Here is a 27,389-nt window from a genome sequence, read left to right on the forward strand (position 1 = left end):
TGGTGTTATTACATATCTACATTTTACTGGCAGGAAACTGAGCCTCAGAGAGGTGAGGAACATGTCCAGGGTCACACAGATACTATTGGTACAGTTGGAATTTGAATGCAGTCAGTCCAGTTCTGTTCTAGATCTCATGCCCCTTAACCACTGGGCCACACACCCCAATCGACTACTTTTACACTAATTATGTGGAGTGTTTTTTTTTTTTTTTTTTTTTTTTTAATCAGTCCAATCAGGGCCTGAGTTACATTCAGGGAAGACATTCTCACTCAGCCTAGGGTACAATATATGGCACCCAGTTGGCACTCAGTAAATGCTTGGGTCATATATTAATAAAGCTGTAGTAGACTCCTCTACTACATCAATTTCCTATCTTTCACTAAGTTGTCAGGGAAGAGTTTTCCTTTTAGGGGGAAAAATACCATAAGCCAATTCCTCCCCACTGCTACCACTTTTGTTGCCATCATCTTGTATGAGGTCTTATCCCCTCAAGCCAGAGTCCACCAATGGCCTCCTGACCATTCTCTCAGACTCCAACCAGTCCTGCACAGTCATCACCCTAAAGTCCTGGGTCATCAAGCTTTCCCAGTTGATGAGCCTACATGCAAGACTGAAACTCTCAGATTCCAGGATGACCAGGTGGGGGGAGAGTTCGTCCGCTAGTCACCTGTGATCAAAAGTCCTGGTGTAGGCTCAGCTTGAAGGATTTGTTGGGATGTGGGACTTCCAGTGCTAAAACTGGGAAAGTTCTGGCCAAACCAAGACAAACTGATAATGTTACATTCTCCTCTTGGTCTCCAAATTCTCTTCACCATGACATGCCCTACAAATAACATCAGTTTCTACCTGTGCCAAGTAAAGATCAAGAAGCACAGATTCAGGTCAATTCAAACCCTCACTCAAAGCCATTCAATGGCACATGCTGCTTCAGAAAATCTATACTTAAACTAACACTCAGAGCCCTTGGCAGTTTGCCAGGACCAATCTTACCTTCAACTGCCTTCATCCTGACCCCTCTGCCCAGGCTCTCCGGCCCCTTGAATATATCTTTTCCATTCCGCCTTATTTGCCTGACTTCTCCATCTAGATGACTTTATTGCCTCCTGTCTACTTACCTAGAGCCACCCCAAGGATCCAGTTCATTCAAAGCCCTTTCACAAGCCCAACCCAGCCTCCTGTGAGGTCTCAATGACCTCAACTCAGGACAATGATTCAGACCACTCATTTGTTGTGGAGTGAAGCACACAAGACCCTTCCCACTTCTTGAACTGCTGTGCTATTATTTTCCTCTTCCAAGAGTTATTTATCCTTTCCCACCAGAATATCTTGTCTATCCAACCAGAATGCAGCCTCTTTGATGGCAGGTATTACACCTTTATTTATGTCCCCCCATGGCTCTCAGGAATGCCATTTCTTACACAGAGTGAGCATGTAATAAATATATGTTTCTAGATAACTGATTACTACTGTCTTCCTTCGCCCTACCACATGAGGAATTCAGCAACCCTTCCACACAGATAAATGCTCCAATTTTTTTTTTCATGTGGGTAAATTGCCTTATTATTATTCTGCCTCCAGAATCTTAGCTTTCCTTAAATGCCTCATAGAAGAATGAAACTGAGAGCAAAGTATGAGCATTTTCCTCTGCTGGTGATAAGAAAAGGGCATGAATTGCAGCTGCAAGGAGTGAGGAGAAGGAAGACGGGAAGAAAACATCACAGAAATGTAAAGAAACTAACTTTGAAGAATTTATGTAGAGGGAGAGAGCGGGCCAACTAGAGAGAAAGATACAGAGACAAGGGAGGGAGAAAAGAGCTTTGCAGAACACAAAAAAAAAATAAAATAAAGCTGTCTATATGAGTGTGTGGCCAGAGCAACATGTGCAAAAGAGTCTGGCACAAATGCCAAGCTCTGCCCTGAGAGGGGCAGCCTGCTTGACCCCCTTCTAGAAGGGCACTCTTGGTGGGCTCTGCACAGATGGCAGGCTTCGTGGGCATTTCTGGGGAGGCCCCTCATTGCCCAGACAGCACACAGCCCCAATTACAGAGCTGAAAGCAGGCACACTGAACCGATGGGAAATTTCCTTCAGGCAACATAATCTCGACATAAAAAACAATATTGATCCATTTGCCTCCCAGCCAAAAAGAAATCAAGTTAGACAAAGGAAATCAGGCAAGAGGTTTAATATGACTCCAATTGCAGCTGCAGTATAAAGCTAATGTAGCCTGACTCTCCTTCCCCAGCTCTCTCTGGTTTGCAAAGGCCACTCTCCTGGGAAGACACTGAGTAGGTGTTCACCAGCGCATGACATCTTTCAAACAAACAAGTCAACTGTCCTCTCATGTCCAAGGAATCCCACTGCTAGCAAAACGTGCTGGGAAGTGATGTCCAGGAATGTTGGCAGATTTGCAAGGATCCATGCCACATGCTGGCCAAGTACTCACTTGTCACCAAGGACAGAGCATGCAATCTGCTGCCCTGCAGAACCTGAGGGAGCTCTGACCTTGGATTCATAGGCAGACAGGCAGCTCACTCAGCACTCCCAGCTCATCACTCTGCATGAATATATATACACACACACATACATATATATGTATATTCCTTAACCTCCATTTATATATGGTAAGGGTGACGAGATCTCTCTGTCAGTGAGAGCTAATACCTGGAATGTAAGCTGCCTCCTGTGGTCTCTGGACCATAGCAGGGGCCCAATATATGGTTTTTAATAACTAAATAAATGAAGGTGGAACAAGATAAAATGTAATGGGGACAAATGGAGAGTTTGGCATTTAGTTTCAAAAATCAAGCAATTTTATATGCTTCTGTTGGCAAAATTTGACAGCATTTGATGTCAAAGAAATCAGGGGCTAGATGAATGTGCTAGAGAAACTCTCACACATGTATACAAGGATGTACACAGTGTCGGAAATAGTGAGAGACTGGAATGTCCTAAATGACCCCAAGCAAAATGATATAGAATCAAATTTGCTATATTCACAAAACAGAATACTATATAGCAGGGAAAGTGAATGAAACAACCTATGCATTTCAACATGAATAAGTCCCAGAAAGACAGTACTGAGAAAGCCACATAATTATACATGTAGTACTAGACAATTCATATAAAGCTAAAAATATACAAAATTACATCTATGTACATACATACAGTGGCCTGGGACTGCATCTCTATATAGTACAAATAGAAAGAAACACAAATAGGAGTAATAAACATCACATCCAAGATCCAAGGTAGTTGTTGGGGGTGAATATGCAAGGGCATTATTTTTTTCACTTTCTATTTATATTAAATATTGCATCTTCTAAAAATTATGAACATTATAAATTACTCTCTGCTCAAGTGGACTTAAAGAGTGTAATATATAGAATGGCAGTCATTTAGTATAATCCTAGTCATTTTAACATAAACATCAGAGAGGAAGACCAAATACTAGTTTTTAAATTACTGACTGAACAAATGTGATAAGATACTGGAACTTCATGCAATCGCTTACATTTCACTGTTTTTAACCTGCAAATGGCAATTTCATAAGGTGCATCCTAAAAAATGTAATACAAGAAATGCAAAGTTCTACATTCAATATAAAACAATATAAAACTAATTCAATATAAAAGCCTCACATGTTTCTGCTCTGGTGGTATTACAGGCAGAATCATGTCCAGTTCTGGGACTCGCATCTTTATAGGACAGACAAGTGTGTGTCAAGAAAAGGTGAACAGAGCATCGTCAGGACACTGGGACTCTGCTAATCATGGACCTAAGGGGCTACTGAGGGAGCTGACAATACTTACTTGGTGCTGGGATACTTATTGGGGGCCCAATAAATTTCTTCAAGTATTTGAGTGAAGGAAGGAATGAATGAACTGTCTTAATAAAGCACAGATACATTATGCATAGCTCCAAAGGCAAACGTTTTAGGGCCTAGAAGGAGGTAACTTTTAATGCAATCAAAGGAAGAACATCCTAACAATTATAGCCATACCAGAGAGGATTGAACGGTTTGGTTAGGTAGTAACTTCCTTAAAACTAGTAGTAATCAAGCAAGGCCATATAGAACTCTGTTTAGGGAATTAACTGGACTTTATGAATCCCAAAGTCTTCTCTAATTCTATGAGAACCAGTCGGTCTCAAACTTGGGTATTCATCAGAATCTCCTGTAGTACTTGTTAAAACACAGATGGCTGGGTTCTACCCACAGAGTTTCTGGGGCAGCAGGTCTGGGGTAGTGCCTGAGAATTTGCATTTTTAATAAATTCCCAAAGGATATGGATGTTGCTGGTCCAGGGACCATACTTTGAGAACCTGTGTTTTAAAAGGAAAAGGTAGTTCGGTTTCAATTAAGTTTTTTGGAATTTTCAGGCCATTAGAAAAGACTGCCCTTCCCCACATCACTCACTGTCTCCAAATAGACTTCCATTGTGATCTTCTTCCCATCAGATGCTTTCCACAAAGGCCTTTGTAAAAAAAAAAAAAAACCATGGCTCTTTGCTGTGCTTTAAGAATATAAGGACCCTGGGATTCTTTCCAGGTACTGATATTAAATTTCTTTTGATCCATTTTCACTGTCTTGTTTTCTTCATAACCAAGGTCCCCATGTTTTTAAGATAAGTGGCCAGAATTAAGAGTGAATCTGGACAAAAACCAGAATTGTTTGACCCACTAAAGGATCCAACCTGGCTTAAGCCACAGTCCTGGCCAGTTCTGGCAATGCTACTGGCCACTGACTCAGGAATGCATCTTTGCCAGGCACTGTTTTGGGGAAGGAGAAGGTAGGAGTGCCAAGAATTTTTTTTTTCTTTAACTCAAAGGGAAGAAATGTAAAACCGATATTAAACCAGTTCAAGAAACAGATAAACAAAGCCCATCTAAAATTTTTAAGGCACACATTTTTTCATTGGCCCAAGACCATTAGCATCTGGTTTATTCACTCAACAAATAACTACTGAGCTTCTATGAGTGATGTTTTGGCATTGTTTTGAGACCTAGGGCTGCAGCTGTAATTAAGATAGGTAAATGCCTAAAACACAAAAAATATATAATATACGTCGTGTAGAAAGAAACATCTAGTAGCCACTTGGTTAGAAAAGCCTATGCCTTTTACACAACTACCTCCCCTTTGGTGCTTATTTTTTTGTCCAAATCCTAATGCTTAAAATAAACTGTGCTTACTCTGGCAAAGGCAAATGATCAATGATAGAATGGGTTACTGTGATCTGTTCCTAAGCTGTTTTTCTTTTATAATTAAAAAAAAATGCCACTATTAGTAGTGAAGTTTCTGGAAATCATTTTCTAGCTCACTTGAAAGGTTCAGTTGAATAAGAACATGTTTAAATAAACAAGTTGGAATAAATAGTGGTTAAAACTTTACCCATATGTAATCAGCAAATTCATGGGTAGTCAGAAACTTTTTTTAAAGCAAATGTCTTCTGAAGGCCACAAAATAAATCCTAGGGGTTTTGTTGGAACAGTTTCCCAGCAAACAATTTTTCAAAGGAGTCAGCCCTGGAGGCACTTATGAGTCCTCCTTTAATCAAGTCATCTCAGCCAGAAGAATCCATCCAAACTTCTTGACTTTAGTAATTCTTGGTGAAAATTGGATGTGTGCAAGAGGTGTAACTTCTGTATGAAATATAATTCTAGTATCTTTTAGTCATGTCTGAATTAAATCATTATTTCAAGGACTTTTGAATTAGAACTATAGTTAATAATAGGTCTCACTTATTCAATAAATTGACTAGTACTGCCACTGACCACCTACTACTACTAACTGAGCACCTACTGTATGCCAAGCACTGCTGAACATTAATTCTGTACTAGGCCATTTTAGTTATTTTGTTTTTAATTTTTTTCATTCTACTATCTTAACTATTCATGACCATGCTATGAAATAAATACCATCACCATCATCATCCCTATTTTACAAATGAAGAAACCGAAATTCAGAAAAATTAACTAACATTCCCAAGGCCACATCTAGTTAGTAAAAGGAATTAAACCTCAAAGCCTTTTGCTTTACACTACGTTTCTGCTCCTGCCCCCAGGAACCAGGAAGATGGGCAGGATTTTGTGTGGATAAGCAAAAGACACTTATTCCTCAGGATACTTTGCAATCATCTGCCAGGAAAATGGTCATAATTACTGTAAACGTCTATGTCCACTACTCTACGAAGGGTGCCCCCGTCTTTGTCCAAAGCATGGCTTGGACAACCTTAATCTGACACCATGTGGCCTCCCCAAGTGTATGCGAGACAACACAGTGAAAAATCACAGTATCAACTGTCATTTCTACCCGCGTACCTGGTACAAGGCCTGGGCCTCCCACCCTTTCAATCCTACACATATTCGCTGCTCCTGTGTGGGTTTGGGAACCAGAGAAAGAGTTATAAACAGTAGAAACAGGCATTAAAAGCAGAGTCTCCAGGCAGACCTGACTTCTATAAACAGAAATGCAGTTGCTGCGTGTGAGCTAGTATGTGTGCGTGTACATGCTTCTTTTGAGGAAGAGGGAGAGTGTAGTGTACAAATTAGTCAAATGATACCCACAACAAAATGCCTGAAGCTTCTGTGAAACAGTCCCTGATGATATAGCTATAATAAGAAGCCATCACTATTTGCCTAAGGGCACTTTATCCCTTATCTCTTCCTGGCTCCCACACTCACAACCCCCATCACCCAAGGATGAAACCGTCATTCTTCCTCTGCTTCCTTACATGCACAAGGCCCCCTCCAGAATCCAAAGGGGCACTTTCCTAGGCGACAAGTCATTACTCTTCACTGAGTATAAAGTAAAATTCATTTATATCTATCTTCGATGAGAAAGGGAAGGAAATTAAGCAGGAGAGATGGCACAATGCCTTTAAGAATGGTATATTCAAGGTCAAAGCCTGCTATAATTGAATTAAAAAATAATAAATGAAAATAGCTGTGAGCAAAATATGCCTGCTTTGCAGAATATGGTCTAGCTAAAAGTCTTCATTAAATGTCCCAGTGCACACAATGTGTTTAGCTATGTGCTCATGTGCTTGAGATTCTGTGAGATATCCTGTAGCTCATAAATACTGAAAGGGGACAGTTGCCATAGTAACTAAGTGCTATTTAATGAATACTGAAGAACCGAGGCTCATAGGATAGTCTTAAATTGCCAGAACGTGAGTTACTGCTGCTGCTATGAGCTTGCAAATAACTTACATGCCATCCTCTTTAAAACGATTTTTAACAAGTTGGCTAATTTGACAAGTCTCCTTCTTGACTACGTGATGCCACAAGATTCTCTCCTGATACCACATGAAAATCCTACTCTTGATTTCGTCCCCTTGACTCTGAGTCCCAAAATGTTCTACAGAAACAAGCCAAACATTTAGATAAGGAATGTGTCCTTAAATTTGAATCTTTGACCCAAGTAGTGAAGCATTAGGGCACATTTCTCTGTCACAACCAATAGACACTAGCTCAATGAGCCATCAAGCTGAATACAGCAGATTCTTTTTACTTCTGGAAAAGGTGCTCCATATGCACCAAATGCAGTTTGTTTTTATTGTGCAATGACACAGAAGAGCTACTGCAGTCGATTTTTGCAGGAACTTTTTACAGGCTGGTAACATCTTAGGTAATCTTTCATTAGGTTGTCCAAACCTTCTCTACAGACTCCCACTCCCAATTCTCTCTCACCATCCATCCCACATGTCAGATTTCTCATCCTGGAATCATCCAGCTTTTCACGGGTTTAAAAAAAAAAAAAAAAAAAGAGGGCATGGCTGCACTGCTTTTTCTTGGCTCTAGTCGCCCTCAGTAACCATAATGCAGCCCATTTTTAAGGTAACAGATTGTGTTGCAAGCATACTTACTTCTACATGCCATTAATAAATAATGAGAATTTAGAAAAAGAGGGAAACATCTATGTACCATGAAGCCAAAAATTATTAGCAAACACATCCATTCTCCAGAGGCTGGCTTTTGCTTGCATAACCAGTACCTCAAATCGCCCGGTTGGGTCTCAGTGTGGGCTGTGGGCGCCCCCTTCAGGGTCTGCGGTGAAATGCATGTTGCTCTCATTTGAGATACTAACTAGTCAATTGAGCAATTGTTTTTGCTAAAACCTTTTGGGAAATTTCAAGGGAAAATTTTGGCCAACCTCTAACGGTGTGGTCAGATGGAAAGCCCTCACATCACCAACCTTCAGCTATATATCAAAACCAGGTAGGTAAAATAAAAGTCATTTAAAAAAAAACATCCTATAGATACGTTCATCTGATCAAACGATGTTTTTTCCACTAGATGAGCTCTGTTTAAAATTGCCTCTGTCACAATAAACAAAAGTAAAATTATAGAGAGGCAGCCCATGACGTTCTCACCATCCCGCTTCCTTCCACAGCCTGAACCTGTTCTCTCACGTAATCCCTGGCCTTGGTTCTTTTCCATCCAGACCCTTGGTTTATCTTGCCTTCATATTTTAGCCTTGACACTCAGAGCCAGAAGCCCCATTTACTCTCCCCTCTAATGTGGTCCTACACCAATGACAGTGCTAAGGTGAAAATGATCTTCTTTGAACTTTGGTGGCATCTTGCTCCTGCCTCTCATGGCTATTCTTAACACATTCCTCCTAAGACTGATATTATATTTGTATTTGCCATTATATCTCCTCTCCTCTCCTGCTTCCTGTCAGCTTCCTAAAGGTGAGGCTTGGCTCTCACACAGTGTTCACCTCGGTGCTCCCATGCTGAGTAACCACTTGAAGGAAGGCTCACAGGAAGGCAACTCTATTTGCTTCCTTTTCTTCTCTATAAGAGCTGCTTAACAAGCTCACTCTTCCCCAATCTCAAAATTTAAGAAAACACAAAGAAAATAAGAGCAGGGGAGCAGTTCTTCCTTCTCTCTTTGGAAAATCTTTTCGACTTATATTCATCTTGATTCATTCTTTCAAAAATCATTTATTGACAACTTGCAATAAGTTAAAAGCATAAGGTGAGGAGATGCTAGGCTTCTTACTTTTCCTCTCTCTGTAACTGCTACTGAATATAGTATTTCCAATTTTCTGTCATGCCATTTCTTTATTTTTCACCAGCCTCATTAAGATATAATTGACAAATAGGGGAAATTTAAGGTGATTTGATAGATTTACATAGTGCAAAATCATTACCATAAAGCCGTCATGTCACAAAATCACTATTTCTTTTTTTGTGGTGAGGCTATTTAAGATTTGCTCTCAGCAACTTTAAGCATATAATGTGCTTGCTGACATTTCTTAGTCACATGACTCCTACATGTACTGTGGAGGGTCCTTCTTGCTCACCCATTCAACATTCATTGTGCTTCTGTGCTGTGCTGGACTGGGCCAGGCCCTGAAGATGTAGAATCAATTAAAACATAGACCTAGGGCATAATTCCCCACTCCCTAAGTGTGGGCTGTACACAGTGGCTTCTTTCTAAAAAGTATAATCTGGAAAAGGAGAAAATGAGTGCACTGTACAGTGAAGAAAGCTGATAAGCTCTACCTCAGCCAGCTGATCCAGGTCATCACTGGCAGTGATAAGTCGTGTTGATAGCATAGATCCTTGGAAGGATGGGATGAAAATGGCACTACCTCTATGGTCTTCCTCCCTAAATCCATAACCCAGGATAATAATGAGGAAATTATCAGAAAAATCATAACAGAGAGACATTCTACCAACATGCCTGACTAGTACTCCTCAAAACTTTCAAGGTCATCAGAAACGAAGAAAGAGAAATTCACAGACCACTGGAGGCTAGAGAAACATGATGACTGAATGCCATGTGGTGTCCTGGATGGGATTCTGAACAGGAAAGAGAATATTAGTAAACACTAAGGAAACCTTGGGGTGCCTGGGTGGCTTAGCCAGTTAAGCTACTGACTCTTGGTTTCAGCTCAGGTCATGATCTCAGGGTCATGAGATCGAGCCCCTGGGTCTAGCCCTATGCTCTTCGCAAAGTCTGCCAAAGATTCTCTCCCCCTTCTTCTCTCTTCCCCTCTGCTCCTCCCTGCTGTGGGTGCTTACAATCTCTCTCCCTTTCTCTAAAATCAATAAAATAAAATAAAATAAAATAAAATAAAATAAAATAAAAAACCTAAGGAAGTCTCAATAAAGTTGGACTCTAGTTAATAGTAACATTTCAATATTGGCTTATTAATAACAACAAATCTACCACAGGAATAATAATAAAAAACTGAGTGTGGCATATAGGGGAGCTCTGTACTATCTTTGCAATCTTTGAGTAAATCTAAAAGTATTCTGAAATAATAGGTCTATTTTAAAAACCGGATTCAACTTCAAGAATGTTAATGAGAGAGGAAGTCAGTGAGTAAAGACAGTGGTCTGGTGCTGGAAGCGGGTGTGCGGCAGCCAGCAGAGCCCCGTGTGCAAGGTGGGTAGAGGCAGACTCCCACAGCAGCGACTCAGTGGCGAAGGCCAGCGGGAGGCTCTGGGTGCATGGGCAGCTGGAGAAAGCTAAAAATATTGTCATGCCTCAGAAAGGTCCTCACTGAGGTCATCAGCATAAATTTTGTTCAGGAACAGCCAGCAACTTTCTCATAACAATCAGGCCAAGAATAAAGAAAGCTGGAGCTATGATCGACCTAGATAAGGAATTTGCAGACAGTTTCCACAAAATTCTCTCTTTTGATAAGAAGCATAATAAACACATTTTCTTCTTATTCAAATATTCTTCCAGATTCATTATTCTATGAAGTCTCCTCTCCAACTGCCCCTTCTCTCCTGTTTCCCACATTCTGCAATTTTCACATTGAAAGGGATGAATCATGATAGTGCAAAACATCCTGAGGGTGGTGTAGAGAAAATTCTTAAAGGGTTGAAGAAGCGAGATGCAGAAGAAGTCACAGAAATCCGAAGAGGGCTAGATCCTTTCAATATATTCTGCCAAGTAAAGAGAATATTTCTCCATTTATCAGAAGGACAGTAGAAAAGAAAAGAAAAACAAAGGTCTCGTTTTTTTTAAAGAATCTGAGGGTCAGAAAAATAGAAGCCTCTGGCTCATCAGCCTCGCTGGGCACCTCAGGCAAACAGCTGAGGATACCTAAAAATGAAGATGGCTAACAAAGAATGACACCAGCCCTACTAGAAAATAGGAAGCAACCAGAACAATACATAATCTTGTCTCTGGGGAACACTGTCTTAGTTTATAACACATTTTCACACAAATTCTTTCATATGATGAGGTAGGCATAACAATTATGAATAATCTCACTTTACATATGAGAGAGGGGCTACTCAGCCTAACTGACCTGCCTGGGTCCCCAGCTGAGCACGGATGGAGCTGGGACCCAGAACCGACACAGCAGGTACTCAGGCTGTGCTGTCTTCATTTAGCCCTCAAAGCAAGGCAGACACGATAAGCAGAGGTAGGTAAAGAAGACATAGTGCTAATAATTAAACGTCAATGCGTATCTTTATCCCCAAAGTCACATATATGAAAATGCAAATATTTAATTATCTGCTATCATGATTGCTATAAAGTGAAGGACAAGTATCATTTAAGAAATACTAGAGAATTGATCAGAGAAAGAGAGATAGAAACTTAAAAGTACAGAAACTTTTTAGTTTGACCTTAGATTAGTTATTCTTAGATTAGAAATGAGGGACACGAGGCAGGTAATAGATAGCTCTGAAAAAATAAGAAGTAAACATCTGGATCACTATGTGCTCTTCTGCAAAAACTGAATAGGAAAGGAAGGGCAAAACAATGTTACAGAAATCAGCAACTCGAACTTGTGCGAAAGTGCTCTAAATTTATATCATCTAAAAACATGACTCAAAGAGAAATAATCACAGCCTATAAATATTCCCCAAGCAACAATATATGTGGAAATAAAGTAAGTGAATTATTCACACCCCTAGGTTCAGGTCATTTCTCTTTGTCCAGCTGTCTTTGGAAGACAATGCTTTACCCCTGAGCTGATGTCACCCCCACAAATGAAAACAGCTTCAGGTGAATGTTGCTGCAGATGCCAGGCATAGGGTTAAAAAGAAGAACACAGGGAATGACCTCCCATGGCTCTTCACACTATTAGGAACAAGGCTGGATCACTCAATTGACTATTTTCATTTCTCCCTCATCTTTGAAAAGGAGTAACAGAGAATAGAATCAAATCCAAAGAGTCTTTTTGTGCCTGGCCCATTTGAATGAAAGAAGAAACAGAACATGCCCAAGCAAGGACAGTATAAAGTGCTTTGCTTTGGTATCAGGAGATAGCATGGTACCAAATCTCATGAAAAACATAAAAGTTTGCAAAGTCAGAAACACCGGATCAATGGATCTTGTATCAACGGATCACAGATGCCATTGTGCTTTGGTCTTCCCATCACTGTAAGTGGACCTCCTTGATAAGTCATGTTTCAGAAATCAAAGCAGTTTTTAAAACACTGAGAATGGTACAAATGCAAATGATTGCTAATAATTATCAGGACTCTCCCAGATGCAATGCTCCAAAAACACCATTTTTCACGAATATTTCTTCTGCATGTTTTCTCCCTTTTGAAATTTCTGAGGTTTTCTGATTAAGAATCATCATCTCCTTAAGCCACAAATTATTTCAAAAGATCTATCTGTCCCAGTACTTGCAGCAGCCTAAATTGTTTGAATCACAGCAGAAATGATGCTGGGCAGGCCCCTGCTGGGTGCGCAACAGCATAAGTAGAGTGATATTTAAAATATCAGGAACTCTCTAAACATAGCATGTTCAATTCATCCACAAACTAATCCAAATCCAAGTAATTTTTTTTTCCTTCGCCTTCCCAAGCACAATTCTTCTAGTCTAGTAGAGAAGCTGCCCCGAATTTGGTTCTATTTGTCTTCATTTCTTTTTCAGGGAGAGAGGCCTCCATGGTTTGACAATCAGATATTTAGTCCTTCCATGAGCAATAGTTCCTCATTAACATCATAACAAAGACCCTGAGTTGTCCCTTATTGCTATCTTAGAGGACATTTATGTAAACAAGATGTTCATATCACCATGTACTGTGTTGCATGACCTCAAGCCAGCATCAAGCTGGTACATGTTCATGGAGGGCTGCTGGCATTGACTATGGACTGTCCACAACGTGAACTGGTGCCTGGGTTAGGACAATGAATGCCCAGGAAGTGTTAAACTACAAAAGATAAGCATTTTCTATGGGAATATCTAGGGCTTATTTTTAAGCTCATAGCAATGGACGGTAGCTCTAGTGCTTTTCAGTCTTCAGTTCCCTAGAGGTAGTCTTCAGTTCCCTAGAGGAGCATTTCAGTGGAGGTTGGGCCTTTGTGACAATAACACCTCCAAGAAACTATAGAGTTTATATTGCTTAGTATAATTCCGATTCAGTAGAAGTGGAAGGTCTTATGTATCCCTGTCTACACGTGTGCTCACACACACAGACAACATTAAGGTATGTGGGACTTTCTGCAGTACAAATGCAAAGGTTATGGAAGACACAAATTGGGATGCAGGTGTTGTCTGTGCTAATATTTTAGAAGGAGAAATTACCAGAGCTTCAACTTCTATTGAATGCTTTCCTGAGTTGGTGGAAATTGCCAAATCTGCAATATTAACACAGAATTATGGAAATCGGAAACAAAAAAGCTGGAGTCTACTGGGAATGATAAGCTCAAGATGAACTCAACTGGAAAATTTGGCTAACTCAAAAGTGACATCCTTTGTGCTGGAATTTTTCTATCTGAAAGCTTTAAAAAGGCTGTAATTATTTTGAGTTTTCAAGTCAGCCCTTTTCAAAGTAAGTCTCCTGTTTTCTTCATTGGTCTATACCTTTCCTCCTTGTGAACTCAGGTGTCTGCCAAGCTTACTGCTAAAGTGGTAAATTCATATGGGTTTTACACACAAATGCATCTCAAGGAAACCGTAAAGCAACACAACTTTTGCATCCTCTGTGCCAAGAAAAACAAAGGAACATTTGTACATCAGGACTCTTATCTTGTGCACAGGCTCAAAAATAGACTAAATAAATCAACTAATAAGAAGTGTCTGGTGGAGGCCAATAAATAATTTATTTGAAAGTTAGTGCTTTTTCTCCATGGAGAAGCTAAGGAACATAAGAACTCAGACTTACCTTGTGGCTTTTGGGTCCCAAATCACAATATCTGCATCTGATCCCACTGCTATTCTTCCCTTTCTTGGATAGAGATTAAAGACTTTAGCTGCATTTGTGCTGGTAACTGCCACAAACCGGTTTTCGTCCATTTTACCACTATGCTGTAAAACAATTCAAGAAAGAAAATGCATTTGTTTTAATGACCATATACTTGGTCATTAAAAAATCTCCTATCAATAAAAGTGCAAAACTCGTATCTTTTAGAACCAAACAGAACTGCATCTAATTTCTTATATTGTGGAGCCAAATACATCTGTGGATGCTTGTAAGTCTTAAACTATCCTTATAATGATGGGGATGATGTAATAAATGGAAGCTTGAAGATAACTTTTTAAAAACCTAGGCTTAACCGCCACGTCTCACTAATTTTCCCCATCCTTCTCAGAATCACACAGACAACAGCTGAATGTTGGCAAGAGGATTTCCAATTTTTGTTTAGAGTTGACTACCACCTACTACATTTATGATCTGGTTTACTTACTGCAGACCTAGGATTTATGAGATGATCATGTAGATAATAGGCAGAATATTATAGAGTTAAAATAAGATAGGCCTTTAAATTAGATGACAACACTTTTAGAAAGAGGAAAAATCAACTCAAGAGATTAAATTTTGTGGCTATCAAACTGTACATGAACCAGTAATCTCAGACAGTTTATTACAAGGTATTTTCATATGGGCAAACTTTGGATAAATGTGGTCTCTCTGAAACAATATGTTTCTTTTTAAATGTTGGGAGATTATCCCTATGTACATTTATATGGTCAGGAACATCCTTAAGGTTTATTTAATCATCAGTGTGTCCATGTCTCACAAAATGATTAAAAACTACATCCTGAGAGTAATATTCCTATGAGTAAACCATCTGAATCTTTCATAAAATAGCAGTTTCCTGTACATTATTAAGAAATATTCAATGACTTTAAAGTCATTTCTACACTTGGTATATTACGAAAGTTTGCTGTAATGAACATACTCATTTTTTAATAGCACGAGTTCAGAGAAAACGGTTGAACTTTTAGCAAGAAAATCTAAGCAAAGAGAAAGAGAAGAAGAGTAATTTGGGAATGATTAGGGTTAGGGTAGAGGTAAAAAGGGCTGAAAGGATGTTTAGCAAAAGATAGGGCTATATATAGAGAGATGTTTTGAAGATCCTTACATGTAAATTAATTGTTCAAATATCATCCTGTAAATAATGGAGAATAATAAAGGGTTTTAAAGAAGAAAGTAGCATGGATTGTTCTTTGTTTTTGGAAGGCAGCGCTAGTACTAGAGTATAGCATAGGCTGTAGCAAGTGAGAAACTGGCAGCAGGGGCACCAGCTGTGAGACTACTGCAGTGATCCAAACAAAAGACAGGACTCAAACTAGAGTAGTAAATATGAGCGTGGAAATAAGAAGACATGTTAGAAATCCAAATGGCAAGAACTGGTAAATGATTAGAGTTAGAAGGAATGGTATGTGGAGGGGATTCTGAAGTGTAAGAGAAGTAACATGTCATCTAAGGGAGGGTTTCTGAGAAATGGGTGAGAATGGCATGAAAATGGTGGCCCCAGGTCTGACCAGGCAATTCTCCCCACTGATCCGTGCAACTGCACATGTCAAGTGGATGGACAGGTTAACACATGAATATTTAGCCCCTTGATTCTACTCCATGCTCAGGGAGAAATTTTTAAATCATGGACATTTAAAAAAAATCTCTTTTGCTAGACTTTGGATTATTATTATTTATGTGACTTGGTATAGCAGTTTCAAAAATATGATGTTCAAAAGTCCTCAAAAAGGGGACATCTACAAAAATTTCATGAAAAGGAGATATGGACATAATAAAAATCCTTCACGTATTTTTAATCATTCCAACTGGGAATTAAAAGACACAAGAAATGAAGTAGAAGGGCTATAACGTTTCATAGACTTAGAGAGTATTCCTCTTGGAACCCAATCTAAATTTACCTCCTAATGTCTGCATAATGATGCAATGCATCTTCTAAACTAAATTAGGCAGAGTTGAAAATGATTTCTTATTATTATCCTGGGGAATGGGGTGGCAATGGTCATGGTGTTGCATTCCCAGTCTCTAATAAAAACAGTCAAAAAGCTTTTCTGTGAAGGTTTGTGGTACTCTGGTCCTGAAATGAGACAGATCCTGGCTAAACTGTTCATCAAAACAAACTAGATCCTGTGAAACTCACCACGCCTTTTTCCCATATTACTGACATCCGGTCCTCAACACCATTCACCCCATTGGGAATCTTAGTGAAATCATCTTTTCCAAGAGCTTTCTGGCAGGTGTTGAAAGTGCAATGGTCCGTTCCTGTTGTGGTTAGATCACCACTGACAAAGAAGAACACATGAGAGTGTGGGATGAGTAAATAAAAGATGTCAGGAGGAAACTACCAGAACTTTTCCTGTCCTCCTGATTCTCCTCTCAATTGAATGTCAGAAAACTGTAATGGAGAATGAGTGGATTTCTCAAGTACATATTTCACCCATGCCCATCTCTATTTTAGGAAGCACCTTGGAAAATAATATTATTGTAAGAAGTGTGATGCAGGATCATGCTCAGGTCAGAAAAACTGGATCTAGGCTCCATCACTGGATGGTTCTGTGATTATGAGTTTGTCCAACGCTCAGTCTTATCTAGAAGTTGATGATGTTATGTACTCAATAATAATTATTTTAGGATCACTGGCAATAATGTAAATGAAAATTCTTTGTGAGTAGAGCACTACACAAAGATGAAGCTCAGTGATCCACATGAACAGAGGCAGCTCCTGTTCAAATGGCAATGTTGTGATGAGCAGAGATGTGACACTGACTGAGGATGTTCATGTCACCAACAACAGATATCCTGTTTTGACTGGTGAACAATCTCGGAGATGTAGACATGTGAAGAATGAAGGAGGCTGAAAGAAAAGGGTAAATGAACTCTTGAACTTTGGTTGTGAAAATCTCTTTGTTAACTTGGGTCTGGTATTTGAATTTCTCAGAGAAATCAGATAACGTTTACTGAAATTTTACTCTCTTCTAATTTTTCCTCACCTTTTCTATCATTTATTGCCTAGAACCAGGTCTCTTGATTATGCTTTGTTCTTATCATCTCCATATTCTTGAATATTCCTCTGTGGTGATATAACCCAAGAAACAGATGTGCCTGTATACATACAACAGGTTTTGATCTAGGGAAGAGACACTGTAAGGATGAAAGGCAAAATCCTGCCCTCAGGTAGGTTATCCCCAGGAAAAGCCATCCAAACTATTTTCAGAGATGCTACTTTCTGGGAAGTTATGATTACTTTTCTTGAGAAATACATCATTCCTGGACATCCCAACACTCCCTATTCAAATACCAGGGGGTTATTTTGATAATAATTATATCATAATTAAGCCACTGCTTTTTTGGTCTCAGTTGAGGACCTCCCCATAGCCTATTTATCACCTCAAGAACAGAACAGTGGAGGTCAATGAAAGGTCAGATAGTAGGACAAGATGTTCTATGCTCAAACATGAGACTCATAGAATACCTTATTTTGGCAAAACACTTCACAATCATCTGCTAAATTATTACTTAGCCAATAGATTCATGAGAAAGTCCGGTGTTGAAGGGTCTGGTCTCAGGGGTGGGCCCATAACATGGTGGGCTGCGTGGTGCCACTCTTTATGCCAGTAGTGAGTGCCATCTGTGCCAAGACTTGCTGCTATGGGTTCTCCATAGACCACTTTCCCTGGAAATTTCAAAGGAAGCACTCAGTCCCTTCATTTGCTCTTAAGAGAACCATCTGACAAACACATAAATATTAGTCTTCTCTGTGCTAGCAAAAGATGACAGGAATCTCAAACTATTAATTTACCTTTTGTGAGCAGGACTTAAAAATTAAAATTACTGCTTATTGAGCACTTATTATGTTTCAGTCAATGTGCATTGCATGTTGCATGCTATACCCACGAACTGATAGGAGGCTTGACCATATGGCTTACTTTGACAAATTAAATATGAATGGAAGTAACATGTGCTGCTTCTAAGAAGAAGCTGTTAAAGCCACAATGTTTTCCTTCTGTCCTTAGACAATCACAGGCTTCTTCTTCAGTTGTGTCTCAGGATGAAGAGAATATGGAACCGAGGTAGAGCCAACCCACGATGGACATGAGTAGGAATGAAATAAATCTCTGTTGTAAACCATTGATATTTTAGATTTATCTGTTACTGCAGCATAATCTAGACAATGCTGGCTGATATATGCGCTGTTCTAATGAAGTTATCTCAAAAACCCTACCAGGCAAGTGATATTATTATCTCCATTAAAAGATGAGGGTAAAGATGATGGGGTTAAATAACTTCTGTACAGGTTCATTATATGCACTCAACATAACATAGATGGAGTTGAGGAAGTAGGATCTGAATCCAGGCATTTTTTACTTCAGTGGTTCTAACTTCTATGCAATACTATCCTAATAACGATTATCATGTGGTCATATGGAGTTCAACCATGGTATATCTCTGTTGCAAAGAGATTAAGAAATCTCTTCACACCCTTAAGAAAGAAAAAAAAAAAAACTCCTCCAAAAACTTGTGCTAAATAAAAGAACACTCAGATAATAAAGTTCTAGCCAAAAATGCATTTTAAAAATCATGTAAATGAGGCCATCAAGAGCACACAATGTTAGAAAAGCTAATAGTGCATAGTGAATTTGAATTTAAAATCAAAATCCTATCTCTGATTAGCATTTGTTGGAATAATAGATACACTGGCATCAAGCTGATCATGCCCAAGCAGTCCTAGAGGTGTACACAGGGTAAAGAGATACTGGCACATCAAACTAGCTTGCTCTGGCCCATCAGACAGTGGATTTCAGTGAAAATCCTGATAGAGAATTGAAATTAACTCATTTCATCAGAGGGTGCTAACAGCAGATGGCCACTAGCTGCCTATGTCATATTCAACTGGAATATAGCATTCTCTCACAGATCATTTCTTCTCCAAACCAGCCACTTTCCTCTTGCAAATCATGAAATAAGGCTTACTGAAGCCTACCAAACCCTGCTTATTGAGTAACCAAGTATTATGGTCAATAAAATATTATGGTCAATAAAAGTTACCTCCTAAGAACATAGATACTGCTAAGATCCCTCACTTCCATTTCTCTCTCTCTCTCTCTCTCTCTCTCTCTTTCTCTCTTTTTTTCTGCACTAAATCCCATCTCCCTTGTTTCTTACTTCTTCCAGAAAGAAGGAAATACCATTAGTATCTCTTCTGGTGTATAGGACAAGAAGCAATCCTTTTTAATGTGAACTAAGAGGTAACATACTATTTCCTGGAGAGAGAAAAAGGATGGACCGGATGTCTGATTTGTGGGTATGAAGAGACCTTCCTATCCCAAGAGAACATACAGATGCGCAGATGATGAAAAACTCAGAGAGTTGATCTGTAATCACCTTACAAGCTGCCAACTCAGGATTTTCCATGGTGCTTCATCATACAGGAAAGATTCCTATCACATGCTCTATTCAATCATTTGGCCCATCAAGGTGAGATGGGAATACAGTTCCAAAGTTCTACAATTTTAATAGCTCTCAGAAAAATTAAAAGCTTCAGCATCTACCATGAGTCTGCCAGGACCATTTTGAAACAAGATGACATGTAATCTCTTTGGAAGGCATCAGCACCTTTAAAATGTGACAGGCCACAATTTTGGTCTATACAACAAGCTCTTCATTAATTGGGCTGTTTTCAACTGTCTCCCCATTAAGCATCTATAAATATACTTTAAAATTTTTAAATAAAGGGTAAAAATTCCTAACTACTCTTCCTCCTATTTCACAATGGTTCTAAGATATTTTCAAAAAATAGATAGTATTCAAGAAGTAAAAAAGAGAAGGAAAACAAGAGGCCTAGGTAAGCCATAAACTGGAGAATCAGATGGGATAATTCAGCAAAATTGCGGACTTTATTAGATTTGGGCCAAAAATAAAGTAATAATAAAAATATCCAACATACATATAGTGCTCTATACTTTGCAAATATAGTTTGAAGGTCATGTGTCTCATTTGATCTTCATGGCATCCCTCATGCTGGTCTGACAGATAAAGAAACTGACACTCAATGACACAAACTCATTTGCCCAAGTCACATAGGTAGTAAGTGGTACAGTAGAATTAGAACCCTAGTATTTTGATATCATATTATACATACACATTATGGTACTAGGAAAAGCTTCATTCTTAATTTCTTGGTAAAGAATATGTATTTTTAAACGTTTTATTCAACCACAAGCCATTTGTGGATGTGGCTGAGCAATTTTCCAATTTCACTTACTGGTTTCATTTACTACGCTTAGCGGGTTGGTAATGAAAAGTGCTATATCTGTCCTAGTCTGGTACTCACCTGATTACATTTGAGACTAGATGGTTTCAACAACTCTCGGGAGATAGAACATCTCCATCATTAACCTCTACCTACTGTCTCAGCAAGGTTCACATCGTATCCTGTCTACCCATACAGGTTCATTCTCCATTGTTTGGCCCCGAACCAAAAAAAGACTCTGCACTTATGATGCTATCTCTCACTTAGGGGAGTTCTCCCTCTGAGAGATTCTGAAGATTGCCAAGTAATGAAACACGTCAAAGCAATCTAAACTCCCTCTGACCCATTTATTAGATGAAAGTGATAGAGCAGATGTTCACACCTTGTCTAGATTTGCGCGTTGCACTTGATCAACTCCCAAGATCTGTTATAAAAGGTTGAAAAATGCAGAGAAGGTGGCATGAGTACCCAGGAGTGGAAGCATTGGCTACCAACAAAAAGCCAAACACATCTATAAAAACAATTTTTCCTAGCTAGAAAGATAGAGTAGAGCCTTCCTGGGCTCTGTTTTGGTTCAATATATTACATTTACAAAGAAAGGAAATGATTAAGAAGGAAAATACAGAGAAGCAGCAAAACAGAGATCACATAGATTCAGATTCAAATCTGATTTTCCTACTTTTCAGTTAGTGACATTGCAAGATGAGTTATTACTCTTAGTCTTGGTTTTTCTCATCTATGAGGTGGGGTAACAGTGTCTCTCTAGAGTGGCAATTTTATGAGAATCAAATAAATTAGTGCATATGAAAGTACCTAGCATCTTGAGACTCTGGGTTCATTTCATGTTATGGGCTGAATTATGTCCCTTGCCAAAATTCAAAGTATTTTTTTTTAATTTTTTTTATTTATGATAGTTACAGAGAGAGAGAGAGAGGCAGAGACACAGGCAGAGGGAGAAGCAGGCTCCATGCACCGGGAGCCCGATGTGGGATTCGATCCCGGGTCTCCAGGATCGCGCCCTGGGCCAAAGGCAGGCGCCAAACCGCTGCGCCACCCAGGGATCCCCCTTGCCAAAATTCAAATGTTAAAGTTCTTACCCACAGTATCTCAGTGACTGTATTTGGAGAGTCCTTTATAAAGGTAATTAAGTTAAAATGAGGTCATTAGGGTAAGCCCTAATCAAATATGAGTGGAGCCCTTCTAAGAAGAGGAAGTTTAGAAGGACACACATACAGGGGGAGGACAAGGTGAAGACACAGGGAGAAGATAGTCATCTACAAACCAAGGAGAGAGGTCTGGAATACATCCTTCCTTCACTACCCTCAGAAAGAACAAACTCTGCCAACAGTTTGGTCTTTGGTTCTCTGATACTTTAAGAAAATTCATTTCTGTTGGTTAAACTGCTCAGTCTATGGTACTTTGTTACAGCAGCAAACACGATCCATAAATGTTAGTTTCCGTATGGTTACACAATTCGTTTTAAAAAATGTTTTAAAATGTCCAGTTTTCAACTGCTTTGCAATTAGACATAAAGTAAATCAGCTTGTTCTAAATTTAAAGGACAAGAGAGTGTTCAGATGTTCACATACAGAAAAAGAAAGTCTAAGATTCAGATCCACCTTGACTCAGCTGCGTTGTTGATCCTTTCTTAGGAACAGCAGTGGTTACTAAGCATCAGTTCATCATGCTGGGGATAACAAAATTTGACTTACTCTCGTTCAGCTCTAACAAATAATGGTCAACACAACCACACATAGAGAGAGGGACCCCTATGTGGACCTTTCTCCCCATCTTTTAAAACATAAGAGGAACATGGTGGGGGAGGAGGGAGGCAGAGTTTAATAAACTGTGAAATAAGACATCTAAAACCTCTCTGTAACAGAAGTTTCTATTTTGCAGCAGTAAGCCTGGAAAGTAAAGCTTTCCACAGTAAGGAAAACCAAAACTAAATCATATCAAACAAACAAAAATACCCAACCACAATATAGCTCAGTTCACTCTAGGTTACTTGAGGATCAAAATTAACTTAATCACCTCTGCAAATCCAATGCCTAGAGCATAGTGCCTAATATATGTTTGGTGTCTAATAATTTGGTTTTCTTTGTGTGTGAGAAGTACAAAGAAAACATTTTCTTAATAAGTTCAGATGAGAGTCCTATTTATACCTTAAAGACAGGAATATGGATATGAAATAGAGCTGAACATCATTAAGACAAGTTAAACTAGAACCTAAAAAAAAGCATTAAAAATTTCAGTCATAGTTGTGAGACAAATTATAACAGATGTACACCAAATAGAGCATCAAGTAAGTTCTGAGAGGAGTCACCACCAATCTAAATAAAGCACCAGAAAAACAGCGAATCCATGTGCATACAAGTACTAGTGGAAGAGGAGGGAGAGGTAAGTGATAGATTTTTTGAAAGGTCATTAATAATTCCAGATGCCAATATGCAGAGAAAAGGAACATATATAACCAAAGCTACTCAAACCAAAATTAAAAGTGTCACTAAAACCAATGACACATGTCGACACATACACTATTTGGACAAAGACATGACTGGTGAGTGAATGCGGTCTGGGGCTGGGCAGATGGGAACTTCTATATGTGACACAAATATAGCTGGTTTGTCCAACTTTACACGTGGGGTATGGAGCAAGGGAGGCAGATTTTGCTTCCAGAAGAAAAAAGGATAGTGTTCTAGGGACAGCCTTCTGGTTCCCTTACCTCATTTTTGCAAAAGAGGCTTTTCACATGAAGGATAAGCACTAACCTAGTTCTAGTTACTCAATTTAGATGAACTAAGACTAGAAATAAGCATGAAATTTAAATTCCTTGCAAACTGTCAGAAGCAACTCCGATTTCAATGGCTTGCACATGAAGTTTTTATTTTCTTTCCTCTACCCTGCTTTTTGTTTTGTTTTGTTTTGTTTTTCCCCACAAGTGCTAAAAGAAAACATCAAGGTATGAACAAAGGGAAACCTCAGGCTTCAACTTAAAGTTGGTGGGCCTAGCGAACATTTCCATCTCTTTCTTCTTGGTTCACATCAAGACCCTGGTAAAGATATATGAAACATGGGCAAGACCCACAGCTGCTTGGAGAAGGAAGGAGGGACCATGGCTGACTAGAAATATGGGTAGATTTTAGGAAGACAAGGAAGTAGAGGGAAGGAAATAGAACTACTGAACTGAACTCAAAGTAGAGGAAGTCATGATGAGCACTTTTCTGAGGGTGGGAAGGGCAGTCAGCATCTCCCCACCTTTGCCTGAGGAACAGAGCTTCCTGAGGTGAAATCCATACTGCAGAGTGAAGCCCCACACTTTCAATGGAAGCTCACCAGGGACCATGCCCCACTCCCCTTCATAGAGCTCACTGTCAGACTCACCTTCAGGTCAGGAGCTGCTCAGGAAACAGACCTGTACAGTAGCAGCGGACATACACGCCCGCTCCCTACACTCCCCATCTGAACTGTCCAGTCATGAACCCAGGCAGTCCAGGATCATGACCCTTGGACAAAAAAATAAACGACACAAAAAGAAGGACCAAGACTTAAAAAAAAAAAAAAAGATGAAAATTGACTCAGCAAGAAATGGATGTGGATGTCCATTTCTTTCCCCCAGGTTTGGGGTGTTTTCAGCTGATCTTCTTTTAAATATACTTTTTGTCCCTTTCTCTTTCTCTTCTCCTGGAATTCCTTTTTTCCATTGTGTTTCATAATTCCTGTAGGTTTTCTTCACTCTTCCCATTCTTTTTCCTTTTTAGTATTCTGAATGGGTAAATGTTCTATCCTTCTGGTCGTTGACTTCTGCATAGTTGAGTCTACTTGTGAAATTCTCTATTTAATTCCTCAGTTCAATTACTGTACTTTTTAACTCAAAGATTTTTGTGGTTTTGTTTGTTGATGGTAAATACTTCCTTGTCAAACTTCTCATTTTGTTCATGCCTCTTTTTCCTAATTTCATGTAGTTGTCTGTTGCTTGTAGTACACTAAACTTCTTTAAGAGAATTATTCTGAATTATTTGGCAGTTCATAGGTCTCCATTTTGTTAAGGTCAGTTACTGGGGCTTGATTAGTTTCCTCTGGTGGTATCATATTTACCTGATTTTGTGTATGTGTGTGTGTGTGTGTGTGTGTGTGTTTCTTGATTCCCTAGGTTTGTGTCTATGTGTTTAAGGAATTGGGATTCCCTTCTAGACTTTACACAGTTGCTTTGGCAGAACAATTCACCACTCAACTCAGTTTGGGTTTCTGAGTGTGTCTGCTAGTAATGTCTTTGGGCAGGTGGGGCTTAATTTATCACACTTTTCCAAGCTTCAGTTTTATCAGTCACAAAACTGATAAAACTTGGCTTAAGCATTGTTATGACAATTTAAAAAATAGTATATATTAAATTGCACTAATTACACAATATATAGTAAAACAGGAAATGACATGAGACATATTAAAATATGTGCCAGGGGCAGCCTGGGTGGCTCGGTGGTTTAGAACTGCCTTCAGCCCAGGGCCTGATCCTGGAGACCTGGGATCAAGTCCCACGTCGGGCTCCCTACATGGAGCCTGCTTCTCCCTCTGCGTGTGTCTGTGTGTTTCTTATGAATAAATAAATAAAATATTTAAAAAATTAAAAAATTAAAAAATAAAATAAAATAAAATATGTGCCAGACACATATGAAGTACTCAACTAAATAATGTTGTTGTTATATAACTATTAATGCTCATGCTACTCTCTTCTGGGTAGATAGCTGGCAATTCAACAATAATATCAAATTTAGTAGCATTGTATCGCTAGGCTACTATAATATAGAATTAATAATTGGATCCCTTTTGTGCTTCTTGGAATACTGATTCTCAAATTTTAATATGCATATGAATCACCTGGGGTTCTAGTTATAAGTGCAGATTCTGATTCAATGTGTCTGGGATGGGGTCCAAGGCTCTGCATTTCTAATGAGCTCTCGGGGGATGCTAGTGCTGCATTCTAGGGACCACACTCTGATGGTGAGGCCCTGATGACAGAATGGGCTGGCAAAGATATTTACAGATAGCATGTGTTTATATCATAAATTTCTAAGGCTAAATTATTTCTTATTTAAATATGATAACAATGAATAGATGTGTATTGCTCTTTTATGTTAGATTTTAAAAATTTGTTAGATTATAAATGAGTAAAAGGCATTCACCATGTGAACAGTTTGGCATTATTTATGGCCAACCCACCCCCTATGCCTTTAGGTTTTCTGCTTGATCACATGTGAGAGTTCATATGCCAGGTGTAGGAAACCTCTTTTGCCAATTTATTCTGGACCTCTGCTGCCTCTGATGGTTGTAAATTAGAGCATTTTCACAAGTGTTACCCCAGTAGGTCTGACTCCACCAGAATATTTGGGTTGATATTTTAAATATTTCATATTTACAATCCTTTGGAAAGAGATTAGCAATATCCAAAAAGTATGTATGCATTTAGCCTTTGAACCAACAGTCTCACTTTACTCTGAGGATCCTCTCCTGTGGCAGGCAGAATAATGGTGCCCAGACATCCACGTCCTCATCCCCATAAGTTGTTAATACGTTCTCCTATGTGGCAAAAGAGAGTTCATGGATGTGATAAGTTAAGAACCTTGAGATAAGGACTTTCCCCTGGATTAACTGGGTAGGCTCAATGTAATCTGAGAGCCCTTAAAATAGAAGAGAGGGGCAGGAGAAGAGAGTATAATAATGCAATGTTCCCCATCCACCACTGCAGCTTTGGACATGGAGCAAGGGAATAAGAACCAAGGAACATGGTTGGTCTCTAGAAGCTAGAAAATGCAAGGAAAGGGATTGTCCACCTAGAGCCTCGAGGAAAAGGATAAGCATGGCTGACAACTTGGTGTTAGCCCAGTAAGATGTGTGTTAGACTTCTGACATCCAGAACTGTAAGAGAATACATTTGTGTTGTCTTAAGCCACTGAGTTTGTGGCACTCTGTTACAGTAGCAACAGAAAACTAGTACATATTTTGCATAATATAGCATATGTATAAGGCCATCACTGTGGTTTTATATGCAAGAGCTGAAGATTGAAAACAGCCTAGGTGTCCAACAGTAGGGGACAAGTTGAACAAATACAGTGGCATACTCTGCACCTGTAGGAAAGAATGAAGAAAATTCTCTATACCTAACATAAGCTGACCTTCAGGACATATTTTCAAGTAGGAAAAAAAAGCAAGATACAGAATATGAGGTATACTATTTTACCTTTCAAGTAGGAAAGAAAGACAAATAAGAATAGGCATATTTTTTTTCATAAAGAGAAACACTATAAAGATAGGTCAGTAATAAATTAATAAAAATAATTAGTGATGGAGTGTAGGATGAGTTGCCAGGGAAGGAAGTAGGACTTCTCTGAGAATATTTTTTTAAAAAAATATATAGTCTTAAAAAAAAAAAAAAAAAAAAAAAAAAAAAAATATATAGTCTTAAATAAATAAATAAATAAATAAATAAATAAATAAATAAATAAATAAAATACATATATATAATCTTGACTTTTGGACCATGTAAATGCTTTACATATTCCAAAATAAAATAAAATTTAAATGTCCATATTTAATAGTTTTCTGTCCATGATTTACTCCAAAACCTTCTCTAGACTTTTACTCTGCGCCTAATGGAATTTTATCCCAGTAAAAAATTAATACCTCAGATCAACAAACTTTTTCCTGACAGAACTGTCAAAATCGTAGCTTGAAGTGGGTTAAGATTGCCTGTTTCTGCTGACTGTGCTATTTCTTAAATTATATTCTGACATTATGGACCTGACTGACAGGCTGTATAGGACATGGTACATCATTTACAAAGCAAGTAATTACAGAGCGACCAATTCCATAGAGTTGGCAACAGAGCCACCTGGTGGCAGAAAGTCAGTATTTTCTTTTTGAAGTGCTGCGCTCTTTGACACTGAAATTATAT

At 38.9% G+C, this 27,389-nt stretch overlaps 1 protein-coding gene and 1 long non-coding RNA gene across 2 annotated transcripts in view; both read right to left on the reverse strand.

The window, feature by feature from the left end:
* The window catches only part of DPYS (dihydropyrimidinase), a 76,122-nt gene that overhangs the window by 27,017 nt on the left and 21,716 nt on the right, over positions 1-27,389 (reverse strand). Inside the window, exons 5-7 of the mRNA XM_035707109.2 lie at positions 17,707-17,863; positions 16,331-16,472; positions 14,098-14,240 (exon numbers count right to left, since the gene is read on the reverse strand). Coding sequence (XP_035563002.2) covers positions 14,098-14,240; positions 16,331-16,472; positions 17,707-17,863 — 442 coding nt within the window. The remainder of the gene's footprint in view (positions 1-14,097; positions 14,241-16,330; positions 16,473-17,706; positions 17,864-27,389) is intronic.
* On the reverse strand, positions 3,296-4,715 carry LOC125752412 (uncharacterized). Its single transcript, XR_007401866.1, has 2 exons — positions 4,419-4,715; positions 3,296-4,324 (listed from the first exon to the last, which is right to left on the reverse strand). It is a non-coding gene; the product is annotated as an uncharacterized LOC125752412 (long non-coding RNA).

The sequence above is a fragment of the Canis lupus genome, chromosome 13, assembly GCF_003254725.2.
Source record: "Canis lupus dingo isolate Sandy chromosome 13, ASM325472v2, whole genome shotgun sequence".
NCBI classification, from domain to species: domain Eukaryota; kingdom Metazoa; phylum Chordata; class Mammalia; order Carnivora; family Canidae; genus Canis; species Canis lupus.